Consider the following 14,326-nt stretch of genomic DNA (forward strand, 5'->3'; position numbering starts at 1 on the left):
ATAAGAAAATAACCTAGCCAAAAATATCTTCTTTTTTTAAGAAAAAGGAAGGCTTAGTCTATTATCTAGAAAGGTTGTGGGAAAGGTTGACCATTATCCATATATAGAAATACTTAGTATAACATCCATCATCACCACCCCTGGCAATTACACTGTACTAAATCAGAGATGAGGCACTTGGCTTTTAGTATTTCTTTTCTCTCATATCCTTCCTCCTCCTCTAGTATATATTGTAATGGTTCGAACTGATAACTTTAAATCTAGTGTTGAAAAATGCATAATGCAAAAATGTGCACAAATGCAAAAAAATAAAGTGCTGATCTCACCTTACACAGTGGGTTTTCAAGGCTTTTAGCATTTGTCTAATATCAAGATTTCCTCCATAAGAACATAAGAAGAATCAGGACAAAGCCCATCAAGTCCAGCATTCTGCGTCACACAGTGGCCCACCAATTGTACATGGAGATATTGAGCAGAAAGAGAAGGCAAAACCCTCCCTTTCCCTTGACCCCCAACAAATGCTACTCAAGGGAATCCTGCTTGCCTCAACCAACATAGAGGCAGCACTTGGACATCCGTTTCAATAACCACTGATTGGCAGGGGAGCTGCCATTCCTACTTCTCTAATCCATAAATTGATTCAGTCAGTAGTAAAATGTATCACTCCTTAAAAATTAAAATAAATAATGCAGAATAAAGGCAATAGCAATTGATATACAAACAAAATACATTTTTATCAAAAATGTTCATGAATGTTATACAATTACAGAAGAATGAAGTCATTATCAAAACACGGTCTCTTCATTCTCAATTTCACCTCTATACTGTAAGATTGAATTGGGTTGCTTGTTCTATTTTCTGTAAATGTGTTGCAAGTGTGATTGAATATACATACAGCCTTCTGACTCTTAAGATTTATAATATACTCATTGTAAAAATGTTCCCCTTTTAAAAATGACTTTATTGTGCATTGTAGGTGGAAGGTTCCTCTACTGTTTCTTCAGGGAATCAGGCAGCTGAAGTTAAAGGGAATCAAACCAGTAGTGCACAAATCCCATGTCTGTTGTCAATGCCCACCAGGAACCATATGGATATTACCACTCCTCCATTACCTCCTGTAGCACCCGAAGTATTAAGAGTAGCAGAACACAGACACAAAAAAGGATTAATGTATCCCTACATATTTCATATCCTAACCAAGGTAAGATTTTCCGGCAAGAATTCCAAACAGATTACAGTTATCTCTTGCTTTTAGTTCGTATATGGGAGAAAAATTTATTTAATAAAATGAATATATTTGGTTCACATTTTTTCATTTTACACAGTACTTTTTAAAAGAACTTGGGTTTTCTTTGACTGTACTTTACAAGATCAATCCTATTTCTAGTTCGGTGTCAATTGCCTTAATGGATGAATATATAAGGTTTTTTTTACAAAACAAATTTTGTGTTTGGTTATTTTTAAATCCTCATTTTTCATTCAGAACAAAAATTTCAAAGCTCCCTCTTCAGTTTATCAATTCTAAAATGTGTTATTTCACATATTTTTAAATTTTCCCCATATCATAACTTCTTTACATGCTACCTGGTGATACTCTTTGGAATCATATTCCTATCAAATGAAATACACATTTTTAATATATTTGAAAATGGTGGCTTCTGTAGAATTAGATTTTAGAAATATAGGTAAATTATAATATAATAGAATTATTTTATTGGCCAAGTGTGATTGGGACACACAAGGAATTTGTCTTTGGTACATATTCTTTCATTGTACATAAATATATATACAGTGATACCTTGTCTTATAAACCCCTCGTCATACAAACTTTTCGAGATACAAACCCGGGGTTTAAGATTTTTTTGCTTCTTCTTCCAAACTATTTTCACCTTACAAACCCAAGCCACCACCACTGGGATGCCCCACCTCTGGACTTCTGTTGCCAGCGAAGTGCCCGTTTTTGTGCTGCTGGGATTCCCCTGAGCCTCCCCTGCATGGGAATCCCCACCTCCGGACTTCCGTGTTTTTGCGATGCTGCAGGGGAATTCCAGCAACGCAAAAACGAGCGCTTCGCTGGCAACGGAAGTCCGGAGGTGGGGTTTTGAGGAGTTCCATGTTTTTGCGATGCTGCAATTTCTCTGAGGCTCCCCTCGCTGGGAAACCCCACCTCCAGACTTCCATCGCCAGCAAAGCACCCATTTTTGCGCTGCTGGGATTCCCCTGCAGCATTACAAAAACATGGAAGTCCGGAGGTGGGGTTTCCCATGGAGGGGAGCCTCAGGGGAATCCCAGTAGCACAAAAACGGGCACTTCAGCTGGCAAAAGGGGTGAGTTTTGGCCTTGCACGCATTAATCGCTTTTCCATTGATTCCTATGGGAAACATTGTTTCGCCTTATAAACTTTTCACCTTACAAACCTTGTCCTGGAACCAATTAAGTTCGTAAGAAGAGGTATCACTGTACCTTTAACTTTTTTATAGATTTGTCAAGCATCATGAGGTACAACACTTAATCATTGTCATAGAGGGTCATATAAACAATGAACAAACAATATTACCAGTAATAAAAATCTTAAGGATACAAGCAACAAGTTACATTCATATAGTCATCAGTGGGAGGAAATGGGTGATAGGAATGATAAGAAAAAACATAAATATACATTTATATACAAACAAGTCATGAAATTAGATCAACTGAATTGAAATTGCAAGGGCAGTGGTGAATAAGGTTGGGGTTTTAACGTTACTGGGTAAATACTAAAGGAACCAAATTTGGGTGCCATGCAGTTACTTCCTAAAAGTTGTAAATATTTCAACAGGTAAGATACATGCCATAAATAAGATCCCTAAAAGCTGCTCATCATTTTGTTCATCTACAGGGTGAGATTAAAATTTCAGTTTCTATTGAAGATGAAGCAAACAAAGACCTGCCTCCTGCTGCTCTTCTTTATAGGCCAGTTCGTCAGTATGTTTATGGAGTCCTGTTTAGTTTGGCAGAAAGCAGGAAAAAAACAGAGAGGCTTGCTTTTAGAAAGAACAGATTTCCTCCTGAATGTATGTATTTGTCTTTTTATTATAATGGTGAAATCACTTAAAACATCACTAACCTAGTCTTTGCATTAGTTATGATGTAGAATAAACTGTGATTTAAATTTGCAAGTAAAGAAAAGGTATAATTTGCCAAAGTAATTCATTTTTCAGTTGCTCAGCATTTTTGTACAGGAGAATTTGGGGATGTGAAGCAATGTTTAAACAGTAGGTAGCACATCAAGGTTTGGAAATCAGCATTTTGAATCATGTGCTGGACAAATTAGAAGCACCACAATATTTTTAATTAATAAAAAAAGTAAATATCACAATAGATTGGTTGTAATTGCTGGATATTCATCAGGAATATGGACAATTTTGCATAGGCTGTCCATAACCAGGGAGATATAGCATTTAAGATTATTTATATTTTTTCTAAACCTTTCAAATTAAATTAATAAAAGTTACATTTTAGTAGTTTCAAGTAAGCACAAAATGGAATCAGAATAGTCCACTCGAGAAATGTTTTGGTTTTTGGAATGTCTTACATGATGCTACATTCAAATTTATATATTTATACCTATATTGATTTTACTTTTAACTAGAATAAGGATCTTTGGCATATAAATTATGCATAGCCCCCGTTAGATATAATTTACTAAATTTCTGTATAGGTTTTCCTAACATAAATGTAAGTGTTCTGAAAAACAATCTGATAATATTTCAGTTATAAGGAACTATGTATTCAATCTCTATGCTAGACAAGAACAAACCACTTCATTGTATAATGGGAGAGTGATAGAATTAAGCAACACTTTGGGGAAAAGATGGGGTTATTAATGGCAGGCAGTGTGGAGGTTAATACAGGTCTATCCATCAAGTTTTATTTTAAGCAAATCTGGCAAAATTGTATCTTTAGCCAGACTTTAGCCACTTTTCAAATGAAAAGGGGAGGGGGGGTGCCATTTGTTTGCTGTAATTTCTGGTTAGTCAGGGTAAAAAAGAAAATAAAGGAATGCTAAGATAATCCATACCAAAAAGAGCACTGAATAGGTCTTGCCAAAATATTTTATCTAGGATTCTGAAGAGATAAAATCATTAAAGCATGGAGCTAGGCTTATCTGAAGAGAGAAACAAGATGCCAGAATAGATGATCAACCTTATTTGTTACTGCTCATTAATGAATAAATTTGCTCTTCCTCTCTCAGACATTTCCTGTAACTTTTGTTTAGTAAAACGAAAAAGGCATGAGAGGGTACATCTTTATAGAACTGAGCATTTCTATAAACTGAAATTATGCCTTTGTCTTGAACTCAATCCCTATCAAACCAAGCTTTGTGCTTATCAGAGCAATAATGGGTTGGAGTTTAATTGGATTTTAAATGGTCCTGAACTAAAATAGTAATTTTTTGATGGGTGACAAAAATATGAATATCACTGATTGTGCCAATAACTATTCTGCACACCTTCCTTTCAATTGAACTATGCTTCTTTCCAGAAAAATAAACATATTAGATGTCTGTTATTCTGGCCATAGTTTGGCTTTATTATTTATGCCTGCTGTATTATATTCCAGTTGCTGTTTGCAATTTATACAGAATTTAATTTAATTTGGCAGAAATTGAAAGCATGTTCTAGTTGCTATATAAATATTAAAACCTAAGGGAATTACAAAAAACAAAGAGGTGTTCAAACTATCACACACCAGAAAGTAATTTTCCAAATATTTCAGAATCAGATGTACTTCTGACACTGGGAAAAGTTAAGATATGTACAGTATTCTGGCATGGATCCTAATCACATTTCCATTCATGCAAAAGAATGGGACAGTTTCTCAAATGTATCCCTCGGGGTTTTTTTTTAATTAATATTTTAATTGATTTTTATAATATAAAACACACACACAACATATTACATATAACATGTGCTCAGTGATCCCACCACCAGACAATCAATCATACCCCACCACCAGTTGGGGGTATTTCTTGTATAAATCATTTAAACCCAAGAGTGAAATATTTCTTTACATATTATAGTGCTTCCAACTTGTTTCTTATAGCTTAGTCTTGGATCCTACTCGCCATATATCGTCTTACCTTGCCCCACCGTCCTATCAGTTGTCTCAATTCAGTTTCATTATCCAAATTTATCCTTTTATCCATAATCTCAAATTGAATGTGGTCCACCATATACCTATACCAATTTTGCATTGTCCATTTTGTCGCATCTTTCCACCCCAAGACTATTACCACCTGAGCGCTTTCTATCGCTGCTTGTTTTATTTCTCTGTATTCTCCCATCTCACTACTTTTTACTAATACTGCCATTTCCTTAGTAATCGTCCATCTTATATTTAATATCCTCTTGCACTTTTTGCCAAAAGTTCTGCACCACTGGGCATTCCCAGAGCATATGCATAAACATTCCTTTATTTGGCACCCATGCCAACAGATACCTTTAACGTTCTGCTGAAAGTGTGCAAGTTGAACGGGTTTGTAATACCACTTATGTAATATTTTCCTTCTCATTTACCTAACTCTTGTATTCTTGATTTTCCTTATATTCTCTGCTGTATTTTCCATCTCTTGCACCTCTACTTGTATCTCATTTTGCCACCATTTAGTCAATCCTTGGATCACATCTCCGTCTGACTTCACTAACATCTTGTATATATTGCTTGCTTACGCCTTGGTTTTCAGACCTTTATACTGTGGTCTATACCACAGGAGCAGATGGACACAAAGATTCCAGTGGGAGATGGCAATGAAAATTTCCTCTTCTATGGATAGGATCTTTGCTCTCCTTGCAGAAAAAAAGCTAGGGTGTACATCAGTTATTTTGCATTGATTATCATGAACAGTTAGTACTGGAAGCGCCATGTCTTGTTAAAAACTATCCTCTGCTGCTCCATTGCAAAACCAGCATTCCTACCCTCTGACAATTTGCACTTTTCAAGAGTAGCCATCTCCCCCTATTAACTCTCATTACATATTTTGGACAGCACCATAATCAGTTTGAAAATCCCAATTTAGCACACCACATCAATTGGCACTATTAGGCCTTGTACTTTGAAACTGAACAGCATCAGGTCTGGTTAGTATTTTGATGGAAGATTACCAAGGAATACCAAAGCTGTAGGCTAGCTTGAGAAACCATCTATAAGAAAACAATAGTGAACCATGCGTGTTGACAAGAAAGCTATTGAGTTGTATTCATGTTGTCATCAGGATATTGACCTCAACTCAAGGAATTTCATCTTTCCTTTAATATTGCAGTTTCATAGAATTGTTGGGTTGGTAAAGATTAAACCATCCACTAGAATTCATATGTTTGAATCTGATTTTGGTTGGAGCTAATATAGCATTATCAGAATAAGGGCTCCAACAGTGATGAGTCTGAAACTGATTTAACCAGTTTATGGGGTGAGTTTGCCATAAATACAGGGAAAGAAAAGAAGTAGATGAATACAATGGTATTATTTCTTTTGGACTTCTGACTAGCTTTTAGTACTATTAATCATTGTGGAACCTTTGGATATTTGTATTTCTACTTGGATTCACTGTACAGAAGTTGAAGCTGGGTGATCTGTTCTATGGTATTCACAATGTATTTCAGGGTTTAATTTTCTCCTGCTCAACTGCTTGTCAGTATGAAATACCACTTACTATAATCAAGGAGACATAGTGATTTTTAAAAGCTGGTCCCTGAGCAGGATAATGGGCTTCATGTTGGCTAACATATTGAAGTTCGGTCTAAACATCTGGAGGTGGATAGGTTGGTTGTTGTTTTTCCCCCATCCATCCATACTCTTTATTCTGCTATGGAGGAATTTTTATCAGTTGAGATACAAATCGCCTCAGTGGTTAGAGCTGCCTTTTATCAGTTCAATTTGATACACAATTTTTGATACACAAGCTACAGTCTTCTTGGGCAGGATAACTCTATAGATGGGCTAGTAACATTTGAACATTTAGTTGTCTGTGTATATGGTTTTGGAATTTAGTTACTCCAAAATCCAACTGCCAGATTATTAATCAAGAAACGTTTCTGTAATTACCATGTACTGGCTGCCAGGCCTAATTCAAATGTTAGTGCTAACTGTTAAATCCATGAACAACTAAACTGCCAACTATCTGATGAAAAGTCACCTCAGTGTTTCTTAAATTCATCTTCAGTGTTTCTTAATTTCATCTTCCTCAGGACCTCCTTACCATCGCTTCATATTTAGAAAACCCCTCTTCAGGAATGCCTGAAATCTATATGCTGTGGTTACAAAGACCATCCCAGACACTGTAGATTTTAAACATTCTAAAATGCAGTTACTGCGTTTTATGTCTTTATAGCTTCTCGGTGGACTAAAATTCAGAAAATTCATCCCAAAATAGAAAGGTCTTGTATGAGTAACATATAGGCAGTATGAATGAGATTGCAGTTTGCAAGTTACAAGTGGAGTTCAGACTCAGTGTTAGAAAGCAAATCTTGGTCGATTCCTAGTATAAGTCAAAATGTTATAAATGCAAATAAAATACCCAGACAAAAGGTATGGGCAAAATGGCATTTGTGCACAAACTATTTTTTTTTTCTTTTAAAAAAATTCTGCAGTCTTGCCAGTGATAATTAAAGAATGGGCTGCTTACAAAGGAAAGTCTCCCCAGACTCCCGAATTAGTAGAAGCTCTTGCATTTAGGGAATGGACTTGCCCTAATTTGAAGAAGCTTTGGTTGGGGAAAGCAGTGGAGGACAAGAATCGACGAATGAGGGCATTCTTGGCCTGTATGAGGTCAGACACACCAGCAATGCTAAATCCAGCTCACGTGCCCACTCACCTAATGGTGCTCTGTTGCGTATTAAGGTGGGTATATTGTTGATTAATGTTAGCATGTGGTAAAAATTGATAATGCTGTATGTATATAATTATGTAAGAATGTTATTGTTTTATTGATAGAACTTTTCATGTGACTTAGAGCATAAATAATTGATAGAACTGACATTTTCATCTAGACTAAACACAAAGCAAACTAAGACTTAAAAGTTTGTTATTCAATTTATTTTAAACAACAATTAAGAGAAATACATGGAAATACCTACTGGGGTGGAGAAAGCAGCAAAGCACCATTTCTTTTTTTTAGTGACAATGAGAAAAAATAGCTTAGTTAAAAAGAGAAGAATTTTAGGGATGTAATCCATTCAAAAATAGAGGTATAGGTTGAAAATATGTTGGGTGAATAAAATGGAAACCGCTTACAGAAGGCAATCTTAAGACTCTCAATGTATTTTCAGTCATGTTGGTTTGTTTCTAGCACTGACAATAATGTGCTTAGTTTAGTTCTATATTGTTCTAAGCCTTTTCTGCCATAATTTTAGTTAGATTAGTTAACTTAAATAGTCACTGACTTTTAAAATTATCATAGGAATCATCATAGGATCCAGAATGTAAAACAAACCAATCCCAAATTCTAATACTTTATTAAATACATCCTATAAAAGTACTTTCTATCAAAATAATGTAATTAAGTTTTAGTTTTGTAAAATCACAAGTTGAATTGAGAACATGTCTCACACAGATTAAAGACCTTCTTTCCATTTTATAGAAAGAAAGAATAAAAAACTGTCCATTGATGCCTCCCTGGTACTTCTTCTCTGTTCTACATTATGCTATGGGCTCTGGAACAGTTTCTGACTTTTCTGCCTCTTGCTGACATAGGCTTAATTTTCCACAACAATATTTTGAATCCACTTTGGATGTAATTACAGTGCTTTAATTAATGCTATAACTTATTTAAACATTGTTGTATACGGACATCATTAGTATTATACAGCTTTTCAGAAATGGTTTACCCAGCATTCTTTGTCTTTGTAGATACATGGTGCAGTGGCCTGGAGTTCGGATACTTCGTCGCCAAGAACTTGATGCCTTTTTGGCTCAAGCTTTATCTCCAAAACTCTATGAACCTGACCAACTGCAGGAACTAAAGGTGACTTCTGAAGTTGGCCTTTATGGAGTATTTAATCCTTGTTAATTCAAGCGCTTTGCAAAGCAGTATTATTTTCTTTTGTCAGTATTTTCTATTTTCATCCACTTGTTCATCAAAATAGTATGTGGACAGGACGAGTTTCTGCCTTCAACGCCAGCTCAGTAATAACTTGCAGATAATGAAATCTGCTTCAGTTTTCAAAGGAAATGTGCTGGTTTTTTGCTTTTCTTTACCTGATACTGTATTCATTTTTGTTTTATATTAGTGGCTTTCAGAGCTCTAACCTTTAAATCATCACTTTCATTTTATTTATCTTTTCCTAAAGAATACCTGCATGTCTCCACAAGATTCCACCTCCACATATATACTCCTATATAAATAATATCAGAGAAATTGTTACTTAGGCATATTTATTATGATTACAGTAATGAGATGGGTAGAATTAAATCCTATTACAGTACTAGTTTTCATTTGAATTTCTCCATTTAAAGCCATTACATTAATATTATTAAAGTGATAATTTACTACCACATTTTAAAATTCATTCATGGCCTTATTCAAAGAGATTAAGCATCCATTTTCAGTAAAGTATTTATAGATGGATGCATGATAAATATTGAAATTTTGTTGCTTTTAAAAACTGTTGTTTAATTAGTAGATCACATAAGTATTAATGGTATCTCCAAGACATTCTTTTTCAATACAGTGATCCCTCGAGTTTCGCGATCTCGATCTTCGCGAAACGCTATATCGCGATTATTCCACCGATGACGTCACTCTCTTCCTTCCTTTCTCATCTTTCTTTCTCTCTCTCTTTCTCTATCTTGCTTCTTCCTCTCTCACACTCTCTTCCTCCCTCTCTCATCTCTTTCTTTCCTTCTCTCTCTTTCTCTATCTCTCCCCCTCTTGCTGGCGAGCGGCGGGCGGGCGAGCGGGGGCATCAGCGAGGAGCCGGGGTCTCCCCTTTGCGTGGGCGGCTGGGAAACGCAAACTCCACCATCTACGCATGCGCGGCCATAGAAAAAAAGGGCGCGCATGCGCAGATGGTGTTTTTACTTCCGCAACCCTACATCGCGAAAAATCGATTATCGCGAGGGGTCTTGGAACGGAACCCTCGCGATAATAGAGGGATCACTGTAATAGAAAAACACTATTTCACCCATTTCTGCTTTAGATGTAGTTGTGTGCCTTGCTTTAAAGTCCCTACATACTTTGTAATGAAAGTGAAATAAATTTAATTTTTAATTTAATTTGTCTCCCTGGTTTGTCAACAACCATATACAATTCCATAATGGAGATGACATTCATAATTAAAATGTTTAAATAAATATATGATAGGCTAAACGATGTGTACAGGAGTATGTGTACACTTTTTATTTAAAAATATCTGAATTTCAAGTAAAAGGTTGAAGTAGAAGTATTTTCACTTTCAGGTGAAAATACCTGCAATTCCTCCATTGAAATAAGCAGCAGAGAGGAGAGAATTCCACCCTGGACTTAATCCAGTTTTTGGTGAAATTATTCAAATCACTATTGTTTTAATCAGTTTCTTTAAAATTTATTTGAATTGGCCCCTTTTACCAAGTAACCCAAATACGATTATACCCATGTTCTGGAAACATTGATATCATTTTCCATTCCTAAGGTTATTCTGAAAAGTCTCATATAAGACATAATTAATGTATAGTCTCAAAAGATTCTCAAGTTTAGAAAATAATAATATTCAAATCATTCAGCAGAAAGAGTTTGTGAATTTTTTTTTTGGTTAAACTGAACTTTTTGATGAAGATTTTGTCCCATCTATATAGGTAATTTTTGTTTTTGCTTGTCTTGCTTCTTTCTGTAGAACTTCCCTTTCCTCCCCTTCCCCACTTTTCTGTCTTTTTCTCAGCAACCGCTCACTGCTTTCCTGCTAACAACTTGTACTTCCTTAGGGAGGCCTACCTCACACCATGGCTCTATCGTCTGATATAGGCTAGCGTTGAAGACAGGATGCTGGGCTAAATTGATCATTGGCCAGACCCAGTAAGGCAGTATTTGTATTCTGAATGTAAATTACCCCAGTTAAATCAGTATGAGCTTAGAATTACAGGTGAGTGACGTGGAAAAGAACCATACTGGATGACAGTAAATCTCAAATTTTGTCCAACAATAAAAGGCTGAATTCATCTTGTTGACTTGTACTTTCATTTTCAAAATTCAAGCATGTAGAATAATTATGTATACACAGTCTATTTTATTAGCAAGTTAGGTTTGACAGAAATAAAATACATTTTTCGGTCAACAGTAATGCATGCTATATAAGATTTATGGCATGCTGTGCACATCATATAGGACTTCATTTTCATAATGCTACTGTATTTATTGCAGTTATGACACTGTCACCGCACGTTTGTTTCTATAGGACACATTGGAGGTACCTTGAAAATCTGATCTAACTGCTCTTATTCAGTAAACCCATCCCTGACATACATAAAACTACATTTAAGAATTTGAATATTCCGGCCAAATCAAATGTATTAGACTTAAACTCTTGTATTTCCTAGATAGCATGGTCAATGCTGCTTAGGATGTGTGGATGTTGAAGTCTAAAACTTTTTGATAGCATATAATTACAATCCAGTTTCAAAACATAGGCTGATATTGATAGATTGTTGTACCAATGTAAACAAAATTAACGTTTAACAGGTGGAATCCAAATATAATCCTATGGAAGAATCTTTAGGCTGTTGGAAACTTTTGCTAATGGAAAGTGAAAGGATCTGATTGTCTCCTGCTTCCCAAAGCTACTTCCCATTCTATACAAGTTCTTCAATTTGTGCTTCCAGAGCTACTGCAAGGCAACGAAAAGACAAAATATTTCCTTCTCCTCTTTTCAAGAGCAAAATAATACACTTGTAAATTCAGTTATGTAAATTATATAAGAGATAGTTATGGTACTCATAACTACCAATGTTTATGGATTTCGTCCTATCTTTAATTTTTAAATGATTCCTTTCATTTTAAAGAAATGAAAGTTCCAGCTTAGCTTTATTTTTATTTAGGATCATGTCTCTGTCCACACAAACTCCACAGACATTTTTAGAAAACAAAAATGGCAGGTAACGTTAGTTCTATGCTAAATTTACACATGTATCTTCCTACTACACAAAGCTAGAGAGATTTTGCTGATCATACTGTTTGTGATTAGACAAGCCCTCTTATAGTGGCAGCCATTTTATCATTAGGCAACTCTTCAGCTGTGGCACTCATTTTATCAATAAGAAAGCCACTGCTCATGGCAACTAGTTTTTAGGAAAATATGCAGCAAAAATCAAAACATCTCTTGACCATCTGAAAAGATTGCTTACCTCTGCAATAGACTATTAAAGAATTATTTCACATATCAAATAGTTCTAAGCTATTTTTCCTCTATCTTGAAAATCCAGTCATATCTTGGGCTCCTTGAGGAGTCTTAACAGTGGATCATCCATCAGCTGTAGTTAGTGACAGCTCCTCTGATTTTTAACTGAGAAAAGGAGAGAACTAATTGGGTTTGGCTAGGAAGCTACCCCAATTTCCTTTTGTAATAACAGTCTCGTAAAAAATGTGAAGACATTCATTATGTTTATTAATGTTGCTAAATATTGTACTTAAGATAATAATAAAAGGATATGCCTCAACTTTTACTGCAAATATTTGCTATTCTGTTAGTTGGATAGTGATTTGCATCATTAATTTCCATAATGTGTCTGTACAAGCTTTTTCTACAATGAAAACAATTTATTTTTTTCTTGCCTACTATGGCATTCTGGCATTTCCCCCTGCCTTTGGGATATTTTCTTCTGCAGCTTTATCATGGTAGCAGTGCTATAGCTAAACTAATCACATCACTCACTGTTCACGTTTGTCAGTAATTGGGGCAAATTTTATTCTTTTGAAAGAGGCAAGAGACATGCTATATTTCAATAACTAAAGAAAGCATGGGTGACTTTTCAGTATCTACAGACTGCAGGTATCATTTGGGGAGAATCAAGTGCTTCAGAGAACAACATTGCAGATATCAACGTAATTTGTGAGGGATTCATTTTTGAACTCTAGTTTGTTTTATGAGGCATTGGTTTTCAGCTGTGATAGTGAAAGTGGGCTTGGGTGGGTACAAAAACAGTTTGGAAGCTTCACACAGCCATAGTACTGCAAGCTATCTATCTTTAAATAACTTAGGGCTTCTGTGATGTGGGAAGGACAAGCATTTCAAATCTTGTGCAGGATTGGCAGAAGAAAGAGACAGACATCCTAATAACATGCGTTGCTATTTTAGATGTCTGTGCAAATGTCTCTTGGGTTAGTGATGGAAGAAGGTTAGAGGCTTTGTTAAGTCAGATATAACTCCACAAACACATCCATGTATTTCTTTTGGCAATATTTAAATGCCATAATGTTTTCCATAATAGTTTTTCCCAATATACCTTATAGCTCTGGTATAGTTTTCCTAGTAATTATCTAAATGCTAACCAATTTGATTCTGCTTAGCTTAGAAATGGCTAAATGCTGTGAGTATTAATATACAATTTCCAATTCATGTGCACTCACAGATTTCTGTGGTATTTCTTACTAATATACAGAGAATAGGTAAGCAAACTTAGCTGTTTCACAGACGTCTAAACAAGGCTAATTGCTTAACAGCAGTAACTGCAAAAATTCATGCCTATATCTTTTTTAAAAAAGTATTATTTAAATCTATTTTGTCACTTTGTCTATAGTTTAATTCTTTTAATCTTGGATCCTTATATAGACTCTAACCAATAAACTACTACACTTTTGTTTTTAAGATTGAAAACCTAGATCCTCGAGGAATTCAGCTCTCAGCATTATTCATGAGTGGTGTTGACATGGCATTGTTTGCCAATGATGCTTGTGGGCAGCCAATTCCATGGGAGCATTGTTGTCCATGGATGTACTTTGATGGGAAGTTGTTCCAGACGAAGCTCATCAAAGGAAGTCGGGAGAAAGCTCCCCTCATTGACCTCTGTGATGGTCAGGTAATGTTGGTCCTCTGATGGGTGGGTGTAATGTCTAATTGAATGTGTATGCATATGGACAAATAGAGAGTTGGTATGATTGTTTTTGGTAATGAGCTCGAATTCATTTGTAGGCAGAGGATTTTAGCCTGAGAGGAAATGCATAATTAAACATATAATAGAATGCATTATTTATCTGATAGGTTGTATCGTGTTAAAAGCTTTCTTGAATGTAGATTACTATAAGTATGTCTGTATGCAAGTAAAGAGGTTAATCCTCTATTGTTCAAATCCTTAAAATGATGATAATTATTTTGTGCTGCCG

General features: G+C 35.4%; 1 protein-coding gene across 1 annotated transcript in view; it reads left to right on the forward strand.

The window, feature by feature from the left end:
- The window catches only part of FAM120A (family with sequence similarity 120 member A), an 80,476-nt gene that overhangs the window by 44,326 nt on the left and 21,824 nt on the right, over window positions 1–14,326 (forward strand). The window contains exons 9-13 of the mRNA XM_070738535.1: window positions 977–1,201; window positions 2,879–3,053; window positions 7,629–7,878; window positions 8,887–9,001; window positions 13,813–14,022. Of these exons, the coding sequence (XP_070594636.1) occupies window positions 977–1,201; window positions 2,879–3,053; window positions 7,629–7,878; window positions 8,887–9,001; window positions 13,813–14,022 (975 nt within the window). The remainder of the gene's footprint in view (window positions 1–976; window positions 1,202–2,878; window positions 3,054–7,628; window positions 7,879–8,886; window positions 9,002–13,812; window positions 14,023–14,326) is intronic.

Source organism: Erythrolamprus reginae, chromosome 2 (assembly GCF_031021105.1).
Source record: "Erythrolamprus reginae isolate rEryReg1 chromosome 2, rEryReg1.hap1, whole genome shotgun sequence".
NCBI lineage: Eukaryota > Metazoa > Chordata > Lepidosauria > Squamata > Dipsadidae > Erythrolamprus > Erythrolamprus reginae.